General features: G+C 43.5%; 1 protein-coding gene across 1 annotated transcript in view; it reads left to right on the forward strand.

Moving 5' to 3' along the window:
* Positions 1-26,045, forward strand: part of malrd1 (MAM and LDL receptor class A domain containing 1) — a 322,326-nt gene that overhangs the window by 187,820 nt on the left and 108,461 nt on the right. The window contains exon 27 of the mRNA XM_080211010.1: positions 12,460-12,617. Coding sequence (XP_080067136.1) covers positions 12,460-12,617 — 158 coding nt within the window. The remainder of the gene's footprint in view (positions 1-12,459; positions 12,618-26,045) is intronic.

Raw genomic sequence — 26,045 nt, forward strand, 5'->3', positions numbered from 1 at the left:
GCCAGTCACTGGCTGTTTCAGCAAGCTCCATGTTACTCAGCGTCAAGCAACTGCTGCTGAAGCTCTTCACCTCCAAGTGTTAGAGCTACATATCATTGGGGTGTCCTGTGTGTTCATGATCTGGTCAAAAGCACCATAACAATTGGTTGAACTCTTCTCAGTACTCTAATAGCAGACCCTTGGCGATTCCTAATCCTGAGCTGTACCAATTAATCTATGTGTAAACACTGAGCATTTGGAGAGATGGTGTTTTCTAGACAAACAGAGGGCAGAGAGGAACTTGTTTTGAAGATTCTTAAATGTGAGAATCTTTTCTGCACGGATAGACATGCTCCTAACCAAAGCAAAAAATCAAATCATGCAGATTAAAGGTTTCCGTACCAACTGTATGATTTTTAACCTATTAAAGAATCTCCCTCTGCAGCCATCATCCACCTGCTTCAAGCCCTATGACAAGAAGAGATTGTGTGCTGAATGTAAAGATAACTGATTAGTGTGCTAGCTGTTAGCCAACACTGCACTTGCTAGCACAGAATAGGAGCAGGCTTTTACAGGCAGCTGGTGAATGCACTAAGATGGTCAACATTAGATTTCAAATCGTGAGCTAGGATCTACCTCCTTTTTCTCAATTCATATCTCTTAACAGCTGGCTAGATGCAACATGATAGCAGAAGGCTTCATTGAAGGTTTTGACAACATGTCTGAATAACTGACCATTCAGCATACATGCAGCCAAATATGGTTATGCTTTCCATGTTTCCACTTTTTCTTAGTCCTTGTGCCAGGTGATCAATGGGGACAAGTGGTGAACTGGCACTCAAGCCTCCATAGTGTATCTGTGCTTATAAATGAGCTGAGATGGCTGTCCTGTATTTAGGTCACTTTCTTTGTGGAAGTGCCTGCTTTCTTTGCTGATTTTAACAATTCCCAAGTCAAAAGCACTGCACTATCTTTTCTTTCAGGCATGATGTGGAGATGCCAGTGTTGCACTGGGGTGGGCACAGTAAGAAAACTCACAACACCAGGTTAAAGTCCAGCAGGTTTATTTGGAATCACAAGCTTTCGGAGCACTGCCCCTTCATCAGGTGAGTTCCGATGAAGGGGCAGCGCTCTGAAAACTCATGATTCCAGATAAACCTGTTGGCCTTTAACCTGATGTGTGAGCTTTCTTTCAGACTGTGAGGAAGGTCTTTGTTTGATTCTCCATCCATTTTGTAAATTGGTTGCTGATTATAAGATTAGCAGCTGTGGCTGCAAAGGATTGATTACTTAGCAGTAATTTATTTAATTTAAATAAAATGTCTTTATGAGGTTAATGATCTCTGCACTATTGCCCAAATCATGTGAAAATTGGCCACGAGACAGGTAGATCAGGGCCAGAAACATTGGCTGGAACCCCTGGTCCTGCTGACAGCACACCCCTGCTGTGCATTTTCCCACGGCGTGGAGTGGAATTAATGGGAAATCCCATTGACAGTGGCAGGATCAGGAGTTCCCTCCACTGGTAAATGGTCCACTGCCTCCCGCCACAAGAAACATACAGCAGGGAGGCCAGAGGATCCTGCCCCAAGAGAGGCTAAAAGCCTGGTGTGGTGCTCTAGCAGTGCAAAGGGCTGGGAGGCATCAGCAGAGACCATTTAGCGGGCTCCCCACATGCCTCCAGCTCCAAGATTTTCTTAAATTTAAATTTCTGTCCTATTAGTGGGCCCAAGATTGATGTCTCCCTGGGCTTGCTAGTGCCACCCCCCCACCAGGAGTGGTTCCTTCCGGTGTGGTTTACAAGAGCTGGTTGCCTGACCCTGTTGGAGGGAACAGACGTCATTGAGCATCCCCCCCCCAGGATGTCAGGGGTAATGACAGGATTCACATTGGACAGTGCCTGCCTGGCCCCTTGGCACTGCCCAAGGGGCAAAATGACAATGCCCAAGAAGCAGCTTGGCACTGCCTACCAGGAATCAGGAAGTGCCAAGGGGTTGAGGCCATAATGGGTGTGGCCTATTGGGGCAGGGCCAATTGGGGGAGTGATCAGTGGGGCTGGGGAGGTCCTGCTGCCACTCAGCCAGACAACCTCTGGGAGAGGGCGAGAAGGAAGTGATCAGGGCTGGCCATTTGGGTGGGGGATGGTCAGGGCTGGGGTCAGGACTGCAGGGGGCAGGGGTGCAAGACTGCCGGGGCAGGGGTCGGGGGAAATTGGGGCTGATCCGAAGAAGTTTGGAGGCCAGCAATCAGGGTGAAAGGATCAGAAAGCCAGTGATGGGGAGTTGCAGGGCTAGCCAGCAGCACCGACAGATCAGCACATGCACATGGCCTGCTTAGCGCTGTGCTGCTGGCCTCTCCAGCAGAAACAGGTCCCACTCATTGATTTTCAGTATGAATAAAAGGTCGTGAATGTAGCCCAATCCATCATGCAAACCAGCCTCCCATCCATTGACTCTGTCTACACTTCCCGCTGCCTCGGCAAAGCAGTCAGCCTAATTAAGGACTCCACACACCCTGGACATTCTCTCTTCCATCTTCTTCTATCAGGAAAAAGACACAAAAATCTGAGGTCATGTACCAACCGACTCAAGAACAGCTTCTTCCCTGCTGCTGTCAGATTTTTGAATGGACTTCCCTTGCATTAAGTTGATCTTTCTCTACACCTTAGCTATGACACTACATTCTGCACTATCTTGTTTCCTTCTCTATGAACAGTATGTTTTGTCTGTATAGCGTGCCAGAAACAATACTTTTCACTGGATGTTAATACATGTGACAATAACAAATCAAATCAAAATCTCGCTTGGGAACTCTGCAGTGCTCAGAGTGGGAGAGATTCATTTTGAAAATCATGCTAAAAAATCAGCAACAGTTACTCCAGTTTTCACACAAATTCAGCATTTAAAATGTTTTTGGGAGAATCGCCCCCACACAATTAAGTATGAGTAAATTAAAGCATGTGGAATCGGGGGACATGTAACATTATAAATAGTTAGCTAACTGGAAGGCAGAAAACAGAGAGGAGGAGTAAAAGGTACTTATTCGGAGTGGCAATAAGCGTAAAGCAGTGTACCATAATGATGAGTGCTGGGCTCCTAAGTTACATCAACGATTTAGACTTTGCAAATTTATAAAATTGCAGATGACGTCAAATTGGGAAGGGACAGTCAATACTGACTGAGAAGACTGGTAACAAGTATAATGTGCATTAATAAACTTGCAGAATTGGCAAATGTGTTTCAACACAGGTAGTGTGATATATTACAGTTTGGCAAGAAAAGTAAGGGAGTCACGTATTGCTTGGAAAATAAGGATCTAAATGGGGTCCAGGAACACAGAGTCATAAATCACTAAAAGTAACACAGCAGACTAATAAGGCCATTGAGAAAGCAAACCATTTATCAAAAAGCTAAAGCATTAAAGTCTATTTCTAAAGTAATAGAATTAAAATTGTGCAGTAGAAGTGCAGCACATATTTATCAGAATGATGCCTGGACTCTAAGGGTTAAATTGCAAGACAAGGATTTCCCTGGAATTTATGAGGTTAAGAGGTGATTTGATTTAAGTTTTCTAGATATTGTGAAGAACAGAAAGGGCAGTGAGTGTAAAACTTTCTATTAGTTGTGGAGTTTAGAAGTAGAGAACATAAGCTAAAAAAAAAACCAGAACTTGCAGGTTTGAAATCAGAAAACATTTGTTCACATAAAGGATGGTCAAAGTTTGAAATGCCTTTCGTATGAATGACAGTTGTTGCAAGATCAATTGTTAATTTTAAAATAGAGGAATCCTGTTGTTAAAGGATATGAGGCAAAGACGGGTATGAGTTGGGTTGCAGATCAGCCATGATTACCTTGATTGGCTGAACAGAGATGAGGTGCTAAGTGGCCTCCTCCCATTCCTGTGCAGTAGTGGGAATGTGGAATTCACTATATTGAGAAGCAGATAAGATGCATTTAAGGGGAAGCTTGATAAGTATGTGAAGGAAATGACAAAGAGGGAAAAAGAAAATGGTTCAGCCCAGTGGTCTGTTTGTGTGTTGTATGTTTCATATAATTCTATGTAATTATGACAAACAGCCTATTTCCATTGATCTGTGAAGGAGTTGTAATGCACTAAAAATGGAGCAATGTCAGTAACACCTTTATAATAATAGAAGTATCATTCAGACATAAAACTTACAAATTGCAATATTGGATCTTGGCATTATAAATCATTTTACTATATTTGAATTCAGGGGAGTCCTCTGTATATAAAGGAAGGATAATGTTTCTTTTGACTTTCTACTATGCCTCTGGTAATTTATGCAGATGAATTATTTTCTCTAAATTTGATTCTATATTCTGGACTATAAGTTTGCCTTTATCCCTAGCTCAATCAGTTTGCTTCAGAATTCCTACCTCTGGAATTGACTGTTTCAATACTCACTTTGATCTGTCTTTCATTCTGCATTCTTTGCCAAATTCAATCCATTCAAATCCATGTTGCCCAAACCATATCCTGCACCAAGTGCTGTCTACCCGTTATACCGCACTGAACTATATTACATCATGGTCCCTCATTATCTCAAACATTAAATGCCCATTCTAATACTGAAATCATGATATTCACCCACCCCCTGGAGCTATAACCTTCTCCAGCCCCAGAACCTGATCCATCATGAATTGGGAAGATTTAAGCTAGAATGGTAGAGGGATAGGATAGGATAAGCAGGGTGACAAGTGAAAAAGAAACAGAGACAGTAATAAAATAGAGAACACTAAATTGTAAAAATGGTAGACAGGGTAATCAAGGGCAAGAAGCAAATAGGGCCACAGTACAAAGGAAAGTTAAGATGATTAAAAATGGCAAGAAGGCAAGCCGGAAGGCTTTATATCTTAGTGCGCAAAGCATTCAGAATAAGGTAGATGAACTGATGGAGCATATCAAGTAAATGGATTTGAGTAGATGTGTGCAGTTAGGATTCTAGAAGGTGTTCGACAAGGTACCTCAGCAAAGGTTAAGTCATAAGATAAGAGCCTATGGTATTAGAGGTAGAAAATTGGCTAATAGGCAGGAAACAATGAGTGTGGATAAGAGATCCTTTTTCAGGTTGGCAAGCTGTAACCAATTGGGTTCCATAGGGATCAGTGCTGGGACCTCAACTATTTACAATATATATTAATGACATGGAGGAAGGGAGTGAATGTACTGTAGCCAAATTTGCAAATAGCACAAAAAAAGGTGGCAAGGCAAGTTGCGAGAGGGATACAAACAGTTTGCAAAGAGATATTGATAGGTTAAGTACGTGGATAAAAAGTTGGCAAATGGAGTACAATGTGGGAAAATGTGAAGTTATTCATCTTGGAAGGTAGAACTAAAAAAAAGTGTATTAATTAACTGGAGAAAAACTGCAGAAAGCTGCAACACAAAGGAATGTGTGGGCTCTTACGCACAAAACACAGAAAGCTAACACACAGATGCAGCAGGTAATCAGGAAGGCTAATGGAATTTTGGCCTTTCATTTAGAGGGGGGGGCTGGAGTACAAGAGCAGGGAAGTCTTGCTACAACTGTATAATGTATTGGTGAGACCACATCTGGAGTACTGTGAGCAGTTTTAGTCCCCTTGTTTAAGGAAAGATATAATTTCATTTGAGGCAGTTCAGAGAAGGTTCACTAGATGATCCCCAGTGTGGAGGGATTACCTTATGAGCAAAAGTTAACAGGTTGGGACTCACTGAAACTTAGAAGGTTGAGAGGTGATCTCATTGAAACACATAGGATTCTTATGGGACTTGACAGAGTAAATGTTGAGAGGATGTTTCCCCTCATGGAAGATTCCAGGACCAGGGGGCTTAGTCTCAGATAAAGGGGCACCAATGTAATCAATCATAGAATCATAGAACCCTACAGTGCAGAAGGATGCCATTCAGCCCATCGAGTCTGCACCAACTACAATCCCACCCAGGGCCTACCCCCATATCCCTACATATTTTACCCACAAATCCCTCTAACCTATGCATCTCAGGACACTAATAGGCAATTTAGCATGGTCAATCAACCTAACCCACACATCTTTGGACTGTGGGAGGAAACCGGAGCACCCGGAGGAAACCCATGCAGACACAAGGAGAATGTGCAAACGCCACACAGACAGTGACCCAAGCTGAGAATCAAACCCAGGTCTCTAGAGCTGTGAAACAGCAGTGCTAACCACTGTGCTACCATGCCGCCCAGACCAAGATGAGGAAGAATTTTTCTCACAGAGGGTTGTGAGTCTTTGGAACTTCTTGCCACAGAGAGCTGTGGGGGCAGAGTCCTTGTGTATATTTAAGACTGAGGTACATTTCTAATCAGTAAGGGAATCGAGGGTTACAAGGAAAGGGCAGTAAAGAGTGGGTTGGATTAGATGGACTGGCCATGCTAAATTGCCCCTTAGTGTCAGGGAGACTAGGGGGATAGGACCTGAGTGGGATTGTCGTTGGTGCAGACTTGATGGGCCAAATGGCCTCCCTCTGCACTGTAGGATTCTGTGTGATTCTGTTTGATCCTATGTGAAAATAGACACGAAGAATGTTATTGAATCAGCCAGGATCATATTGAATGGTGGAGCAGGCTCAAGGGTCCAAATGGTCTACTCCTGTTCCTATTTCTAATAGTCTTATGGTCCATTCCTCCAACCACTTGAGCCTTTTCCATGCTCCCTGATTCTCACATTGGTGACAATATCTTCATTTGCCAAGGCTTCATGCTCCAGAATTCCCTTCTTAATGTTGCCTACCTTTCTATCTCCCTATCCACATTAGGACCCTTAAAACCCACCTCTTTGATGAAAGTATTGGTTATCCTTCTTTAAATCATTTCTTTTTCTCTTACCTTCTGTCATGCATCATTGCTGTTGTTGTAAAGTCTGAATGCAGAAGTGATAGGTGTACGCTTGGCAAATCTAACATTTGTCTTGTTTAAGCAATAGAAACCTTTATACTACAGTACTATTGACTCTTCCTGTTCTGCAGGCATGCTGTTTAAGTATGGCAGCTCCATTTCTCACCAATTTCAGACTTCAACACTACTCATTTTGTCTGCAGGTGAACTTCCTGTCAGACCCAGGTGGAAGTCTCATCCATAAGTGTTAGTCTGAGTCATATTTCACCAATTGGACCCTGCTGACATTTACCCACATCCCTAAAATGGAGTCTATTGGACTTTAAGGGGCCATTGACAAGGTTCACAGACAGAAAGTACTAATCAAACTAAAATCAGTGGGGGTATCTAATGGTAATCATTGCAGGTGTATGAAAAATATTCTTGAACATCAAAAATATCTGATGGCATTCAGGAGGAAAGCTAGCCCAGAATTAGTTTGTTAACAGAGGTTCAAGAATTTTAATGGAGAAAATGATACATGTAAATTGATGTCAGTCCAAAGATATGTAGGCTAGGTTTATTGGCCGTGCTAAATTTCCCTTTAGTATCAGGGGACTAGCTAGGGTAAATGGGGATCGGGACTGGGTGGGATTGTGGTCAGTGCAGACTCGATGGGTTGAATGGCCTCCTTCTGCACTGTAGGATTTTTATGATGAAGAAGGCTTTGAGCTAATGCGCTTAAATCTTTCATCCATTAATCCTCAGGTTTCATTCTTTGCCGAAAAATTATGAAGGAAACTTACCTTTGCCTTAACTACATCCGGGCACATGAACATACAAATTAGGAGAAAAGTTGGCCATTCAACCCCACAAACCTGCTGCATCATTTGATAAGATCATGGCAGATCTAATTATGGCCTCAATTCCATTTTCTCATCTATCCCCGATACCCTTTAACTCCCTTATTAGCCATTTGTTGACTCTGCCTTCACCACTCTTTACTTTCTGCACAAAACATTACAGATTCCTCAGCTTCTGGTCACACAATGTTAATTGATTTAGTTGCAACAACAAGCTACTGCCAAACTGCACCATATCAACAGTGTAGTGGCAACTAGGGTTAGATAATGTATTGAATGTAAGAACATTGCTGCTTTACCCAACTTCCAACAAAGAAACATACACCGAAGCCATAAAACAATATGATTTCTGAGTTCTTTCCTCCTAGACGCCATAAAACAATATGATTTCTGAGTTCCTTCCTCCTAGTTTGAATTTGACACTAAATGAATAGTTGCTATTTTGTGAAGGTACAGAATGGTCTATTAAGTGAAATGCAAAAACATTGAAGGCCATCTGAAAAGCATCTGGTAGTTCCTGTTTAATAACTACATAAATTAACAACCCCGAACAATTTTTATTGTGATTACAACAGCATGAAAGTAATCGCATCTCTTTCATTAATGAAGGAGTAGAACTGCAAACAATTTGTAGCTATGTGCCGCAGTAGCACTGAACGCAAAGGCAAGAGTCAAGCTCCATAAAATGAGGGATATGGACAGAGTGGATAAGGAGTAGCTGCTCCCTTTAGTTGAAGGGTCAGTCACGAGGGGGCATAGGTTCAAGGTGAGGGGCAGAAGGTTTAGGGGGAATGTGAGGAAAGATTTCTTTACCCAGAGAGTGGTGACAATCTGGAATGCTCTGCCTGGGAGGGGGGTAGAGGCAGGTTGCTCACACCCTTTAAAAAGTATCTGGATGAGCACTTGGCACATCATAATATTCGTGGCTATGGGCCAAGTGCTGGCAGATGGGATTAGGTGGAAGTTCAGGTGTTTCTAATGCATTTGTGTGGGTTGGATGGGCTGAAGAGCCTCCTCTGTGCTGTATGATTCTATGAAAAACACAACTCAATCAATGCTCAGGATGAAATAATGAAGATGACCTCCTGCAAAGTTTAACACTGGACGGCAATATGTCAGTGAAGGATAGATGTGTCAACTATTAAACTACTATTGTGTAATAATTATTTTTGACGTAACTAAGCAGTACTCTTTTAAACTTGTATTTTGTGGTTTGTTAAAGTTAAACCACCTACTGATTTACCTGATTGTATGCTAGAATTCCCAATGTATGATCACATTGGGGCAGCACTCCCTGCCAGGACATGCTTTTGTAACATTTGTCAGAATGGACAAGATGTGTGGCCATTGTTTGGCTACTTGCCTGGCATCGCTTCAGTGGAACGTGCCAGCAAATTCTTTGCCAGCCTTTCTGCCAGCTTCCCATTATCCAATGTAACTGTGGGATTTTCCTGCAGGCATGACAGGAAGTCGACAATGGCTCCATTCAAATGTGGGTGGGCATTTTATAATCATATGCAAATGATGAGAATAAATTTGCCAATACATTTTCTGTCATTGAAACTATGGTGACACTGGTTGCTATGTGAGGCTGTGTGTTCCAGGTTTGTTATGGTGATTGAAAGGATTTTTAAATTACTGGATTATGTGGTCAGACCGCGAAGGCATTGGCCTAGGTTTTTGTCTCAGGTTCAGGAAACGTGGTTCGGGGCACTTTCCAATTCTGCCAACCCAAACCTGTCACGTCCTCCCATACCAGCCACATTTTTGACTCCCAGAGATTTGTGTGGGCAAGGTTTGCCAACTCCTTCAGCAGCGTCAGAGAGTGGATACGGAAGCAGGTTGGTTAGAAGAACCACCTCGCTTCTCAGGGACATCCACCCAGCTCTCCACATAATTCTCATGCCGTCTAACTCTCAGCCCAACTGCACGCTCACTCCCTACATCCCTTAATTTCCCGAGAGGCCAAAAATCTGCCATTTTAGCCTTCAGTATTCATGTCGTACTGTGGCACACGGCTGAGCCTCTTGGATAAACTATTCTGTAGGTTCACAACCCATTTCATGAAGGAATTTCATATCTCTAAATGTGTTACCCTAACACAAGACTGTATCTTGTGTTCTAGATTTTTCCAGCTCAGAGAACAACATCTTAGTGTTTACATTGATGAGCCCCTTCAGAATCTCATATTTTTCAGTGACATTACCTTTCATTCTGCTAAACTCCCACTATACTCTTTGGGCCCTATTTTACTATTTTGATTCCAAGTTCTGGGCGGATTTGAAATTGGGAGTGTTTCAGATCTGACTTTTCGACCTGTTCTCAGGCACCCCTGTATGTAACTCTGCCTAAAAAAATGTCAGCGATTCCGAATCACCCTGCAGAAGCCTGTGAGCGGGGCTTAACACGCCCAAAATCCTGCGGCTCCAATCGGTGCCTCTAACCGTGCACACGCAGGAAAAAAAAGATAAGATGTGCGGTTTTGTTGATCAGCCTTGCTAAATTGAGCCTAACGTCAGGGGGATCAGCAGCATAAATACTTGAGGTTATGGCAATAGGGCCTGGGTGAGGTTGTGGTCGGTGCAGACTCTTAGGTTGTTGGTTCCCACATGGATCACAACAACTGGATCCTCCCCCTCCAACCCCAAATTCATCTCCAGCTGCAACGTTGCCTTAAGCGTGTTGCCAGGCAGAGAGTAAAGCTTTCAGAACTCCCAGTTGTAGCTGCAGACAACAGTATCTGTCCACCTCACCATGTTGCCCCTGTGATTACCACATTCTTTTTGTCCCCCTCACTTGGATGTCGTCCTGTACCATTCTGCCATGGTCAGTTTTCCTATTCACCATGCAGTTCTTGTTCTCATCGACACAAGTACCTGACGCCTGCCAATTGAAGTCTAGGGCTCAGGTTCCTCCATCGCAACATCCTGAATTCCCACCTGCCTGACCAATTTAAGGGTGTGATTGCCTCCTGAAATAAAATGATCAGGTAATTCTCCTGCCCCCTGACCATCGAGTTACCACTGCCATTTAACACTCAGTTGAGCATTGAGTAACATTGGGTGGGAAGTCATAGGTATAGGTAGCGAGGCGACAGATTTAAAACTGAGATGAGGAGGAACTACTTCTCGCAGAGGGTGGTGAATTTGTGCAACTCAGTGCCCTGTAGCACGGTGGAGTCTGAATCATTAAATAGTTTGAAGAAGGAGATAGAGATATTTCTGAAAAAGAAATGGGTTAAAGGGATATAGGGAACAGGTAGGGAGGCGGATTTGAGACCAGGGAGAGATCAGCCATGATCTGATTGAATGGCGGAGCAGGCTTGAAGGTCTGAATTTGCTGACTTCTGCTCCTAATTCCGATGTCCCATCCGCCCTTGGAAGGAAATCCTGCCTGTGAGAGCTGTTGGCCAATCAGATTGCAATGTTCCCTACCCCACTAACACCTCCTCATGCACCACCCCAGACCCCACCCTCCCCCACCCCCCAATTTAAGTCAATGTTTAGTTATTTGTTTAATTAGTTTACTAGTTACTATTTTGCAAAGTGATGTAATAGCAAATGTCAACAAAAAAAAGACACTCGCTAGCTCCTGGAGTTAAACAAATTAAAAGTTGCACATGCTTTTCCCTCTGCACCAAATTCCCACTTGGACCAAACTCTCAACTTTGTATCCCCAATCATTCCTTTACTTATGCAGGGAATTTATAACTCACACAGCTACAATTGCTATATCAGCTTCCTGTGACAGTAATTAACATTTATTCAGGTAAGCACGTTCGGCTGATTGGCAGGCAACCACCAGTTAGTTTCTGTGTTAAATTATTCAGTGTTATGAGGGTACAATTAAAGTTAATTTTCTTTTTTTTCTCCATTAAAAGTTCATTTCTCTTGCTTTCCTGACTGAAATCAATCAACCTCTGTTAAATGATTCCTGTTCTTATGTGCACAATAGTAATTTCTGAAGAACACTTACAAATATAGCAGAAGCCATTGCTATGCACTAGCAGCTAGTGAATCCCCATCGATGGAGAGAGAGAGAAAAATAATTCAGCATTTCAATCAATTATTAAAGTGAAATTGGATCACTGTCTCTGTGGAGGTCGCACCTTCTGTCTTTGTCTGCTGGGTTTCCTCCGGTTTTCTCCCACTTCCAAAGATGTGCTGTTTAGGTGGATTGGCCATGCTAAATTGCCCCTTAATGCCCAAAGATGTATAAATTAGGGAGATTAGTGAGGTAAATATGTGGGGTTATGGGGATAGGGCATGAATAAAATGCTCTGTTGGTGCAGACTTGATGGGCTGAATGGTCTCCTTCTGCACAGTAGGGATTCTATGGAAAGAATTATTCTAGTAAGACTGGAAATGTGACAAAAAAATTATCATTTGAAAAGCCACACAGATTTAAATGCTTGTACACTCTGGATAAACCCCATGAAGTTTATGAAGCAGGTTTATTGATACTATTACTCAATGTATTCCAACAGTACAGGGCATTGACATGCACTGACTTCTTCATTTTGGTTGAAAGCTAGGCTGGGTCAGTTAAATAGTCAAATTAGTTTTTTCTTTCCTTTCACAATATTCATTTGTGCTTTTTAATGTATGATGCAGATGCTCTGTTACGGCAAATTAATGTTGGATTCCCTGCAATTCAATGTTACACCAATTGTTGTTAGATATCACAGTGATGTTACTGGAAGACAATAGAATTATAATATTTTGCTTTCACTGATCAGAGTATCTTGACATTCTCAAACCAATACATCCTTTGCAGGTCATTTTATGTACCTTGAAGCTCGTCCTGGAAGTTTGAAAGGTGACAAGGCACATTTGAGAAGTTCAACATGGAAGGAATCCGGTGGTAAATGCACTCTGTCATTCTGGTACTATATGTCACAAAAAGCTACAGGACTTATAAGAGTTTTTATTAAGGTAAGAGCATGACAATCGCAACATACAGTGAAGGTAGAGATAAGAATTTAACAATTGCAATTTTTCATGATTGTGATTTAATCCAACATTGCAATCCCAGAAGTGCTATTGCAAAGGTCTCTCAGTTCTACAGTCCACTTGTGCTATGTCAGTGTTTAGAAATTCAATGGAGCCTCTTCTATTTTAAGGCATAAAGCAGATGCCCTAAATTTCCAGTATAGAGGATGGACTCATTATGTCCTGGAAATGCCCCGTCCTCCATACTGATAAAGTCAAAAAAAGAGGAATCCAGAGTTCACACATGAAGCAGGTATTAGACACTTTTCATCTGCATATAGACGCCTTACACAAGCTTAAGGCCCTTTTGTGAGATTGATTATCGTAAACACTACCAACTCCAGAGATCAAATAATCCACTCCAGGTCACACGAGGAAGATGAGATTTGAAAATGTTTACACCAAATGTGTACAACAATATACATCCCAGTTCCACATTAAAACAGGGATTGCTGACAACCACCACTCACCACTATACCCCCAACCCTCACAACACCATCCTGCCACCCTGCTTGCTTCTGTCCTACTCCCCAGTACCATCTCACTCTTTGTCTCGATCATTGCCCCACGTCCTTTCCATATCACTGCCACACTTCTGCTCAGTCACTGCCTCACTCCATCTTAGAGACTTTCACTCCCTCTCTGTCACTCCTTCTCAGTCACCACCTCACTCCCTCTGTCACCACCTTACTCCCTCTTAGTCTCTATCTCAATTAATCTCAGTCTTTACCTCACTCAATCTTAGTCACTACCTCACTCTCTCTCAGTCACTCCTTCTCAGTCACCACCTCACTCCCTCTGTCACCACCTTACTCCCTCTTAGTCTCTATCTCAATTAATCTCAGTCTTTACCTCACTCAATCTTAGTCACTACCTCACTCTCTCTCAGTCACTACCTCACTCCCTCTGTCACTACCTCACTCTCTCTCAGTCACTACCTCACTCTCTCTCAGTCACTACCTCACTCTCTCTCAGTCACTACCTCACTCACTCTCTCTCAGTCCCTATCTCACTCACTCTCTCTCAGTCCCTATCTCACTCAATCTCAGTCTCTACCTCACTCAGTCTCAGTTTCCACCTTACTTAATCTCAGTCACCCCTTCATTCCCTCTCAATCAGCCCCTTACTCCGTCTCAGTCTCTACCTCACTCAATCTCAGCATCTACTTCACCTAATCTCAGTCTCTACCTCAATTTCAGTCTTTACCTCACTTAATCTCAATCTCTATCTCACTTAATCTCAGTCTCGACCTCATTCAATCTCAGTCATCCCTCACTCCTTCTCAGTCCCTCCCTCATTCGATCTCAGTGTCTACCTCACTTCTTCTCAGTCACTGCCTCACGCCCTCTCAGTCGCTCCTTCTCAGTCACCACTTCACTTCCTCTTTGTCGCCCCCTCACTCCCTCTGTCACTACCTCACTCAATCGCAATCACTGCTGTCCCAATCATTGTCCCCTCAATCACTGATCTTGTAATCACTGGTTTCGTAATCACTGGTCTTGGAATCAGTCTCCTGCATCTATTTGCTATTAAGCATCTTGCATTTCACTTTGTGTTACCATCCAACAGATGTGTGTTAAAACTGAGCAAATGTTTGATCTGCTTTGTTCCTGATAGGGATGATGTGTGATTGTGGTCATGATTTTTTCATTTGATGTGAATCCAATCTCTAACTTCAAATAGTAGTTTCCATTTTTGTGTTTGCTTGACAAAGCATACTTTTGTTTTACCTTGTGGCTTTGTGGTTTCTTCTGTTTTTGCCCTGACATTTTAGTCAGAGAGCAGTGATTGCTTAAGAATGGTTAACAGCCTGCAAACGTGACAATCAGTCATAAGTTCTGTTGGTGCATTTTTGGTCAAAGAGTGTGGGATGGGTTTGCCATGTGAAAGATAGGATATGAATGGGTTTTCCCCTCGCACATACTAGCTCTTTGAATGTCCCTGCTGAATCATTCAGTGTCACCATTCGATTGTAGGTTGTATTGCAATGTCAGATGGTAATGAAGCCATGGCTACAGGAACTCCATGCACTGACTGGAAACAAACCATGGTCCATTGTTTTGTAGTGAGTCTCCAACAAGCCCCATTTTGTTATCACCTTGTCTAAAATATCAATAAATAAAGTGGTGGTTATGGAAATTGTTGTAGTGATTTCCAATCATTCACTATGTGGATCATGAACAGGAAACAAAGAACATTGATATTTTTGACTTGATTTATTACTGTCACATGTATTAACATATAGTTAAAAGTATTGCTTCTTGCGAGCTATACAGACAAAGCATACCATTCATAGAAAAGGAAAGGCGAGGGTGCAAACTATAGTGTTGCAGTCATCGCTAGGCTGTAGAGAAAGAACAACTTAATATGAGGTAGATCCATTCAAAAGTCTGATGGCGGCAGGGAAGAAGCTGTTCTTGAGCCGGTTGGTATGCAACCTCAGACTTCTGTCAACACTGGTTCCATACGGTTGGCCATCCCGGGTCAATGACAGGTCAGGAGTCTTCAGGGTCGTGAAGATCGCCAAATCTCTAAGAGATTGAATTCCTTGTTCTTATCAAACAAGTATCTACTTGGAGTTGTTGCCATGATTTTGTTGGCCATGGGCTCATTTGTAGAGGTACAAGACATGATTTAATCAATTTTTCTCTGACTGTACAAGCTATGCAGTTTCCAATGAATGTTAGTCTTCAATGACCTAATGCTGACCACCAGATTGCTTCACACAATCATTGTTTCATACTTAGATGTTCTAATATGGGCAAGATGCAATGTGTTGTTTTAGCCCTTTCCAAGGTAACTACTCACATTCCACATGTGTTATGGGTGTCATCAAACACTGTGAGTTCATTGTGGACTGTTGTATGGCACCAGTTCTTCTTGTATTTCATTAGACCACTAGGTTTTTAGGTGCTGGCTTATTTCTGTGGTACTCTGTCACCAATTGTGCATCAGTTCCTCTTGTGTTACAAAGTCTGTGATTACATGTGAAATCACTGAGATCATGCAGCTATCAATGTCACAAGTTGCATCAGTATCACTAATGCTCTCTGCGATAGTAGTGAGACTAAGAATGTCAGCTACTCAGTCGTCTGAACCTGTGACACACTCGACCTTGAAGTTATACTAATAAAGATGATCTGTCTATCTATAGATGCATAGAGATCAATGACCAGATTCTGATGGAGCTAACAATGTAGTCAGCATTTAGTGGTCATTGTAGGCAGAGAGCTTGCTACCTTAGAGATACATGTGTCAAAGTTCACAAGCATACATGCAAGCTAATGCTTCTCACTCTCTAAGAGATATTTGCAAGCAATTTTCGACAATGGGTGTGATGTGTAAGCAATTCATCATTTGCTTCATCCGATGTACTGGGAGAGCACAGCTTCGAACATCTGTTGTGGCATGTATTTTCACATGGGAGTTGGAATTTGCAGTGATCGACGGAGATTCTATCTTCACCTTTCATGTGAGAAAGGCTGTTTGCTGTGAGGTTGTCCATTCCTATAATACATCTATGCACAGTAGCTTTTAAAAAGACTGAAATCGCTGTGTACTTAGCAATGAATTTGCGATAGAAGTTTGTGGCACCAAGGCACAATGTCAACACATTGCATGGGTCAGAATTGCATGGGTGGCTTTGACATTGTCATGTGTGGGTTCTACTCCAGCTGTTGTCACTTTTTAACCCTCAATAGCCAATCTCAGGTGCTGTGAATGTGCATTTATTCTTAAGGCTCAAATTGTGTTTTGCAAATTGAGTGAGCAGCACTGATAACCTCTGATCATTTTCTGCGTTGTCCCTTTCATGGACAATTATGTTTTTGACATTGAGTTCCCCTCGACATATAACAAGACTGAAGAAATGATTTACTGGAATGCAGTAGGTTCTCAACTTGGCTCAATGGTCAGTCTGCAGTACTGAAACTCACCTTCGTAAGTAGCAAAAGCTGTAAGATATCTGCTTTGTTCCACTAGTGGTATCAGAAAATAGCTCTGTCACATATCAAGCATTGTAAAGACTGTGGAGTCATGAAATGATGCTGATAATTCCTGGATTTTGGAAGATGGATATTTGTCTGGAATGATTTCTTTGTTGACCGCCTTACTAAAAGCATACTCCATTTAATGAAATCTTCTGTATATTTTTGCTGTCAATCATTAACTGTTAATTATTGTTGTGAAGTATTGTTTACTCTGATCACAAAATGTTGCTTTATTAGGTGAAATGTAGTGAAAGTGGAGATGAAGAGTGCAGTTCATCTGTACAGTCCTACACAATATCATCTAGGAAGCCTAAGCATCACAGTACGATTATAATAAACTCTTTCAAGTTATTAGCTGCGAAATGCAGTTTTTTAAGTAATTCTCAGAAAATGGGCATCAATGGAAAAGTTGCCATTGATTCGACATATTGTTTAACCTGTAATTCATGTTTACAATGCTTTGGTACAAATGTGTGGCTTGCTGCATCGTTTTATCAGGCTGCTAGGATCAACTGTCCTTCTCTTGGACCGGACACACAGAATAGACCAGATGAAGAATGGAGAATAGGTTTTCTTCTCTTCCAGATAGTAGTGAACCAGCTAGAATTTTTTTCCCGGAAATCCATCTTGTCTCATGGTGAGAAGCGGGTAGAGCAGTGACACCATTACCATCTGGCTTCATTTAAATCCCATCAGTGGGCTGTGGGCACCAAACAGACACATTCTGGATTTCTGCCTCTCACAATTGGGAAGGTCAGGATCTGGCTCTTGTGTGGTGCCTATTCTGATAGGTTGGGTCAGAAGATGGGGACAGAAATCTTTAGGAGGGCCTTGAATGTGCTGACAGTGGACTGGGGCCCCAGGGTGATTACCCCTGCCTCTTTCAGGCCAAGGAACATATAAACTGGACATTTCCTGGGTCTATCTTTTGAGCAGTGGCTAGCAATACTTTTAAAGGTACCTGGCTAGGCCACCTAACATGTAGACAGAGTATGGAAATAATTCTTCATATTTGCACCTGTATTTGATATTCAGTGTCTTACAACTAATGGAGGAAATCTAATCTTAAGTATTTACATATTCATGGAAACTCTATCTGTTAAGTAGCTGAATTGTATTATCACCCCAGCCAGTATAGACCATAGTACATCACCTGCAAGTTCCTCCCCAAGCCAGTCACTGTCCTGAGTTGAAAATATATCACCGTTCCTTTGCAGTCGTTGGCTCAAAATTCTGGAATTCCCTCCCTAATGGCATTGTGGGTCAACCCACAGCACATGGACAGCAATGACTCAAGAAGGTGGCTCACCATCTCCTTCTCAAGGGCAATTAGAGATGGGCAATAAATGCTGGCTAACCAGTGATGCCCATGTCTTATGAATGAATAAAACAAATGTTTGGCAAGTGCTGACATGAAATTAAAAGTCCTAATGGTGAGAAAATACGAACAATGAGCTGAATTTCTCCTTCAATTCTGACATTTCTCAATATAGATTTGAAAATCTGAAAGTTATTTTGATTTGACTTAGGCTCAGGATTCAATTATACAGAATGATCTTTCTATAAACTTGTTTTGATAGCACTGACATAAAAAATCTTTAAAGTCTACCCAACGCCATGTTTAATTTTAACCTAATTCTAATTTAAAGAATCATTTACAACTTGCCAATGAGGTACCTCTAGTGGAAAAACTGAACCCTACCGATGCTAAGTAAGGTTCCTCCCTTGGTGCAGTCTAAATAGTTTGGCCCATTTTGAGACTATTTCTAATTACCGTGGGTTTTTACTGCAGTAGCTACAAACTAGAACCTGATCGATGTATTGTTGCCTCCAAAGCTTGTTTAATCACATCATGAATAACACTCCATGGTTTCAATTATTATATTTATTGATTTGGAACCAGAAAAATGTCTTTGTCTTTCATAGCCGAAACAAATTTCAGCACATGCCAATCTTAGATCCAGAGAACTCTTGTTAACAGTAGAGGGTATTTCTGCACTTAGCCCTAATCCGCAAGACACATTAATTGTTTTCACAAAGATACTAGTTCATGGGCCGAAATTCTCCCATTTCTCCCACTACAGGAATTGTAGCGGACAAGAAACCAAATTTGGTGGACCATTCAAAGGTCCATTGAGCTCGGGCAGGAATTTCTGGTCTTGGTGACACGTGCGGCCGGAGAATCCAGCCCAAAATTTCACCCATCCTGAGGTAAATCTGACTCTCGAGGCCGCTTCAGTGCTAACACCCCAAATTGCAATCTGGATAATCAACACATTATGGAACTGAATATGGTCAGAACTTTCCAGCTGTTCATGCCTGTGGGATCTTCTGGTCCTGCTAATGGCACATCCCTATGTGGGTTTCCCATGGGGTAGAGTCATTGGGAAATCCCATTGACAGTGGGGAGGGGGAGGCGGGCAGAAAATCTCACCGCTAGCCAACAGCGCACTACCTCCCACAACACGAAACACACCATGGGGAAGCCAATTTGCTGTTGTCGTATTCGGAACAAATATGTAATACTGATAGGTTGAAATCTGAGTTTTATAGAAAACATCTGGATAATTTTAGGGTGCAATTATGTATTGGTTCATGGACGCTGGAGGGTTATGGATAATAATTTTCAATTTGTTCTACCACACTGAATAATCAGTCATCTCTTTTTCTGAATTTTTTTGAGCATTTTGGAAATGAGTTATATTTTATATTTTGTCAAAGCAAATTGTATTCATATGAATTTAAAGAAATCAGAGACAAAATATGGTTAAAGTCCAAATGGACTCTGCCAACATTTGATCAATACCTCATATTGAAACTTCCAATTTTATCCACTGACAATGTATTAAAGTTAAAATCACATTTATTATGTTTCTAGAGCAGTATTGTAAGGTTTTTAAATTGGAGGGGTGGGGGGGATGTTCTCACTTTCCTCTCAAGTCCAGACCCCATATTAAGTATCGATGACTCAAAACAAACATTGAATACAATTTCCACATGAGGTGGTAAATCTTTATTAACCCACTAAATAATAATGTATACTTACAACCCCAGTTACTTAGTAAGAGCCACGGGGAGGAGTTCATTCCCAAGTGGTCAATCCGCTAAACAAATTCTTCCACTTGACATTTTTTTTATTGCAGAAATATACTTTAGTCATAAAGTATCTGGAAAAACATTGCAAACATTTCATAGTGGCCAACAGTCTCTTCCCCAGCACAGTCACCTTGAGGTCAAAGTGTGAGTGGGGTGAGATTCAAGATGTGAATGAAGGATCTGACAGAGAGGGCCTTTCTCACCACCAGCCAGGCTAGGCTTTGGTGCTTGTTTAAAAGTTCTGCTGATGAGGCATTGTGCCAAATTACTTTTGACAGTCTGCTTAGGGAGCCATCTGACAGGATCTACCATCTACTTTTCCCATAGCACTTCCAGGACATTCTGCACAGACCACTGCCTGATAGACTTGTAGTCAAAGGCGTTTCGTTGCATTAATTTTTCCATGGGGACAGGTGGTACAGCACAGTCCAATTATGTGAAGCGTTCCACAGCAGTGTGGCCAGGCCCATCCTTCGCAAGTCAGTGGATAGATAAAACCTCAGCACACTTCCCTGTTTGCAATAAAATTGGGCTTGCTTTCTACTCCTTTCTGACTCTGATCCCTTGACACATGAGGTAGTACCTCATGTCGGGTCATCCGATTGGGTTTCAGTGCTTTATCAATCCCACCATAGCTATTCAAGACCACCTGCATGGACCTGTGATCATTTTCTCCTCTCAGCCAGGGGGTTTCTCCAGGTGCATACCAGCAATGTATGTTATAGCTGCAGCTTGATAATAAGAACATAAGAACATAAGAAATAGGAGCAGGAGTAGGCCATCTAGCCCTTCGAGCCTGCCCCGCCATTCAATAAGATCATGGCTGATCTGTCGCTGCTCAGTTCCACTTTCCCGCCCTCTCCCCATAACCCTTAATCCCCTCTCTTATCAAAAACCCATCAACCCGCGTCTTAAAAATATTTAGCGAGGCAGCCTCCACCACTTCAACGGGCAGAGAATTCCAGAGATTCACCACCCTTTGAGTGAAGAAGTTCCTCCTCAACTCCGTTCTAAACCGCCCCCCCCTTTATCTTGAGGCTGTGCCCCCTAGTCCTATTGTCTTTTTTGAGCGGGAACAGTCTTTCCACCTCTATCCTATCCATCCCATTCATCATCTTATACGTCTCAATGAGATCTCCTCTCATTCTTCTAAACTCTAACGAGTACAAGCCCAGTTTATTCAGCCTCTCCTCATAGCTCAACCCCCTCAACTCCGGTATCAGCCTAGTAACCTCCTCTGCACTCCCTCCAAGGCCAAAATATCTTTGCGCAGGTGCGGCGCCCAAAACTGCACACAGTACTCCAGTTGCGGCCACACCAATGCCCTATACAGCTGCAGCAAGACCTCCCTACTTTTATATTCAATCCCCCTCGCTATGAAGGCCAGCATCCCATTCGCCTTCCTGACCACCTGCTGCACCTGCAAGCTGGGTTTTTGCGACTCATGCACAAGGACCCCGAGGTCCCTCTGCACCGTCGCCTGCTGCAGTTTTTCGCCCCGTAAGTAATAGTCCTTCCTACCATTCTTCCTACCAAAGTGGACCACCTCACACTTGCCAACATTAAATTCCATTTGCCATTTCCTGGCCCATTCGCCCAGCCTATCTAGATCCTTCTGCAGACTCTCCACACCCTCCGCACAATTTGCCGTTCCCCCAATCTTGGTGTCATCAGCAAATTTCGACACTCTACACTCGGTTCCCTCCTCCAGATCATCTATATAAATGGTAAAAAGCTGAGGCCCCAGCACCGACCCCTGGGGCACTCCACTAGTCACCATCCGCCAATCCGAATAGCACCCGTTGACCCCCACTCTCTGCCTCCTATTTGACAACCAATCCTCTATCCACGCTAACACCCTACCCCCAACTCCATGTCCCTCGACCTTCTGCAATAACCTCTTGTGAGGCACTTTGTCAAACGCCTTCTGAAAATCTAGAAAGACCACATCCACCGGCTCTCCTCTATCCACCGCCCTAGACACATCCTCATAGAACTCCAGTAAATTTGTCAGACACGACTTCCCTTTAATGAAACCGTGCTGCGTCTGCTCTATCAAGCAATTCCCTTCAAGATGCCTCGCAATTTCCTCCTTAATGACAGATTCTAACATTTTACCTACCACAGACGTTAAACTAACCGGCCTATAATTCCCTGCCTTTTGCCTGGCACCCTTCTTAAACAACGGCGTAACATTAGCCGTTTTCCAATCATCCGGCACTTCCCCGGAATCCAGCGACGTTTGGAAAATAACCACCAAGGCATCCACTATCACCTCCGCCATTTCTTTCAGAACCCTCGGATGCATTCCATCCGGTCCTGGGGACTTGTCCACAATCAGCCCCTCCAGTCTGTCGAGCACCGCCTTTCTAGTAACAGTAATGTCATTAAGACCCTCCAGTCCTACCACCTTTCCATCGCTAACACCCAGCAAATTATTCACGTCCTCCTCCGTGAAGACAGAAACAAAAAAGTTATTCAATACCTTAGCCATATCCCCATCCCCTACCACTAGGTCCCCTTTCTCATCCTCTAAAGGACCAACATTCACCCTAGCCAGCCTCTTCCTTTTTATATATTTATAAAAACTCTTGCTATCCTTTTTTATATTAAGCGCTAGCCCAGCTTCATAGTTTCTCCTACCCTTCCTTATCAACTTCTTTGTCAATCTTTGTTGACATTTAAACCTCTCCCAATCCTCTTCTCGCCCACTACTCTTAGCTACTCTAAATTCCTCCGCTTTTAGTTTAACACTTTCCTTCACCTCCTTCGTTATCCACGGCTTATTACCTCTCCTCCTACTATCCTTTTTGACCATCGGAATAAATTTCCGTTCAGCACCAAGAAAGATCTCCTTAAAGATCCTCCACTGCTCCTCAACAGACCCTCCCTCCAACGCGCTCTCCCAGTCCACATTCGCCAATTCTTCTCTCATCCTACCGTATTCCCCTCTATTCAAACAAAGGACGCGTGCCCGGGAACCCACTTTCTCCTCCTCCATCTGCACCAGAAACTCCACCATACAATGATCACTCTCCCCAAGAGGATCCTTCACCACAAGGTCCCTAATTCTACCCGCTTCATTACATAGCACCAGATCCAAGATAGCTCGCTCCCTCGTCGGCTCCAACACACACTGTTCGAGGAAACTATCCCGGCAGCGTTCCAAGAACTCTTCCTCGAGCCCCCCACGTCCAACATGGGTTGACCAATCAATATGCAGATTGAAATCCCCCATAACTACGGCCTTCCCATTCCTGCACGCCGCACTTATTTGCACGTTAACAGCCCGCCCCATCTCCAGATCATTATTCGGGGGCCTATAGACGACACCCACCAGCGTCTTCCTCCCTTTGCTGTTCCTAATCTCCACGCACAACGATTCCACCCTCTGCTCCTTGGCTCCAATATCATCCCTTGCTACCACCGTGATGCTATCCTTAATCAGCAGAGCTACGCCCCCCGCCTTTTCCCTCCTGCCTATCCTTCCTAAACACTTGATAGCCCTGTACATTCAGCTCCCAGTCCCTGTCACCCTGCAGCCACGTCTCTGTAATGGCCACCAGATCGTATCCATTTGTGTCGATCTGCGCCATCAGCTCATCCACTTTATTCCGAATGCTTCGTGCATTCAGATAAAGTGCCTTCATCCCAGCCTTCACCTGGACCCTATTTGCCGCAACGCCACCAACTATACTCACGCCCCCTACTCCCTCTATTATTGGGACATCCTCGGCCTCTTCCCTTACATGTACACTCTCCTTAACTTTAGACCTCGTAAGGTCACTTACCCTCGCACCCTCCCCCCCCCTAATTAGTTTAAAGCCCTGTCTACAGTCCTCTTTACTCGATTCACCAGCACTCTGGTCCCAGCACGGTTCAGACCAACCCCATCCTGCCCGAACAGGTCCCACCTACCCCAATACTGGTGCCAATGCCCCATAAATTCAAACCCATTCCTCCCACACCAATACCTGAGCCACCCATTCACTTTCTTAATCCTGTCAACCCTACGCCCATCTGCACACGGTTCAGGCAGTAGCCCAGAGATAACCATCTTGTCGGTTCTACTTTTTAATTCCATTCCCAGCTTTTCATACTCCCTCCCCAGATCCTCAGTCTGCATTTTGCTTACGTCATTGGCACCCACATGAACCACAACGACCGGGTTCTCACCCTCCCACTCCAGGTTCCTCTGCAGCCCAGCTGCGACATCCCGGACCCGAGCACCAGGCAGACAACACACCCTTCTGTGCACTTTGTCATTGTGACAAAGGACAATGTCAATACCCTTCACCCCACTATCCCCAATCACTACTACGTTCCTTTTCCTTTTCTCTTTGCCTATGTCCTGCTGCAGCACTGTACCGTGTGCAGCTTGCTCACCAACCTCACCTGCCTCGTTCTCGTCCAGCCTGGAAGCAAGAACCTCAAACCTGTTATGCAGATTAAGAGGCTGAGGCCTCCGCTCCTCACCCCCCTTCCCCCTCCCAGCAGCCCCCACTTGTCCCTGACCCTTAGAGTTAGCCAGTCTAGGGGGGGTGGATGTCACTTGCACCCCATTGACAATGGCACCCTCTCTCCCCCTGATGAGCCTCAGTGTCTGTAGCTCAGAGGCCAGCTCATTTACCCTGAGCTGGAGCTCCTCTAGCAACCTGCACTTATTGCAGACATGGTCACTGGGAAGGACCCTAGGGTCCACCAGTTCCCACATCATACAGAAACCACACATCACATGCCCCTCCATTATTCACTGTAGTAGTTTTGAAAAAATTTTTTTGTTTTTTTTTGTTTTTCAAACGAACTCACCTGGCCTTTTTTCCTTCCAGCCGTTTTGATATTAAGCCCTAGTAGCTCACTCTGCTTCCCACTCACTCCGCTGCCCGCTCAGACGCTGCCCGCTGTCTACACCAGGCCTCCTTTTAAACCTGGCGCTGATAAAGCAGGAAGAAAGCTATTTCCAGGTATGCTGAAAGGCCTTTGTCTAGGAAAGTTGCTGCAAACTAAGTGTCTTTTAAAGTGTATTTATTAGTGTCACAAGTAGGCTTATATTATCACTGCAATGGAGTTACAGGAAAATCGCCAAGTCACCAAACTCCAGCCTGTTCAGGTACACTGAGGAAGAATTTAAGTGCAGTGGTACCTAATGGCAGTTAGGTTCCACTACACCTAACCAGCATGTCTTTCAGACTGGGAGGAAACCAGAGCACATGGAGGAAACTTACGCAGACACAGGGAGAATGTGCAGACTCTGCACAGACAGTGACTCAAGCTGGAAATCGAATCTGTGTCCCTGATGCTGTGAGGCAGCAGTCCTAATCACTGTGCCACTGTGCCACCCCATGTGAGTAAGCCTAGAAATTTGACTACCCATTTACATTGATGGGCAAGTGACCAGGTTTACTATACATGGACCTGCTCATGTGAATGCAGAGATCATTGTGAAATTGGTCCTGGAGCTCATTATAAGAGGTCAGGCATGTGGCCAGTATTACTCACGCTGCTTAATGGTGATGTGCCTGCTTTACTGGAGGAGGTAGGAAATTGTGTATTCCTGAAACGACTTAAGAACAGCCAGCACTTCTGAAAGGGATGCGTACTGCGGTTGTGCTCAGGAGGCAATACTTTCAACAAGGGAAATGGCATGAAGATCTGTAGGTCAATGTGGTATGGGAGGAAGGCAGGGTCAGGGCATTGAATTTGATGATCTGCCATGATTATAATGAATGGTAACAGAATAGGCTCAAAAGGATGAATGGCCTCAAAGAAAAGAACAAAGAACAAAGAAAATTACAGCACAGGAACAGGCTGTTTGGCCCTCCAACCCCACACCGACCATGCTGCCCAACTAAAACCCCTACCCTTCCGGGGGCCATATCACTCCATTCCCATCCTATTCATGTATTTGTCAAGACACTCCTTAAAAGTCACTATCATATCTGCTTCCACTACCTCCCTTGACAGCTGGTTCTAAGCACCCAACACCCTCTGTGTAAAAAAAACTTGCTTGTACATCTCATTTAAACTTTGCCCCTCGCACCTTCAACCTAGCTTCTAACTGTCCACTCTGTCCATGCCTCTCATAATCTTGTAGACTTCTATCAGGTCACCCCTCAACCTCCGTCGTTCCAGTGAGAACAAACCAAGTTTCTCCAACATCTCCTCATAGCTAATGCCTTCCATACCAAAGAAAATCCTGGTCAGTCTTTTCTGTAACCTCTCCAAAGCTTCCACATTCTTCTGGTAGTGTAGTGTTTGGATACAGTGAGGGAGAATTTAGAATAGC

This window comes from Carcharhinus amblyrhynchos, chromosome 2 (assembly GCF_965287045.1).
Source record: "Carcharhinus amblyrhynchos chromosome 2, sCarAmb.v2.hapA, whole genome shotgun sequence".
Taxonomy (NCBI): domain Eukaryota; kingdom Metazoa; phylum Chordata; class Chondrichthyes; order Carcharhiniformes; family Carcharhinidae; genus Carcharhinus; species Carcharhinus amblyrhynchos.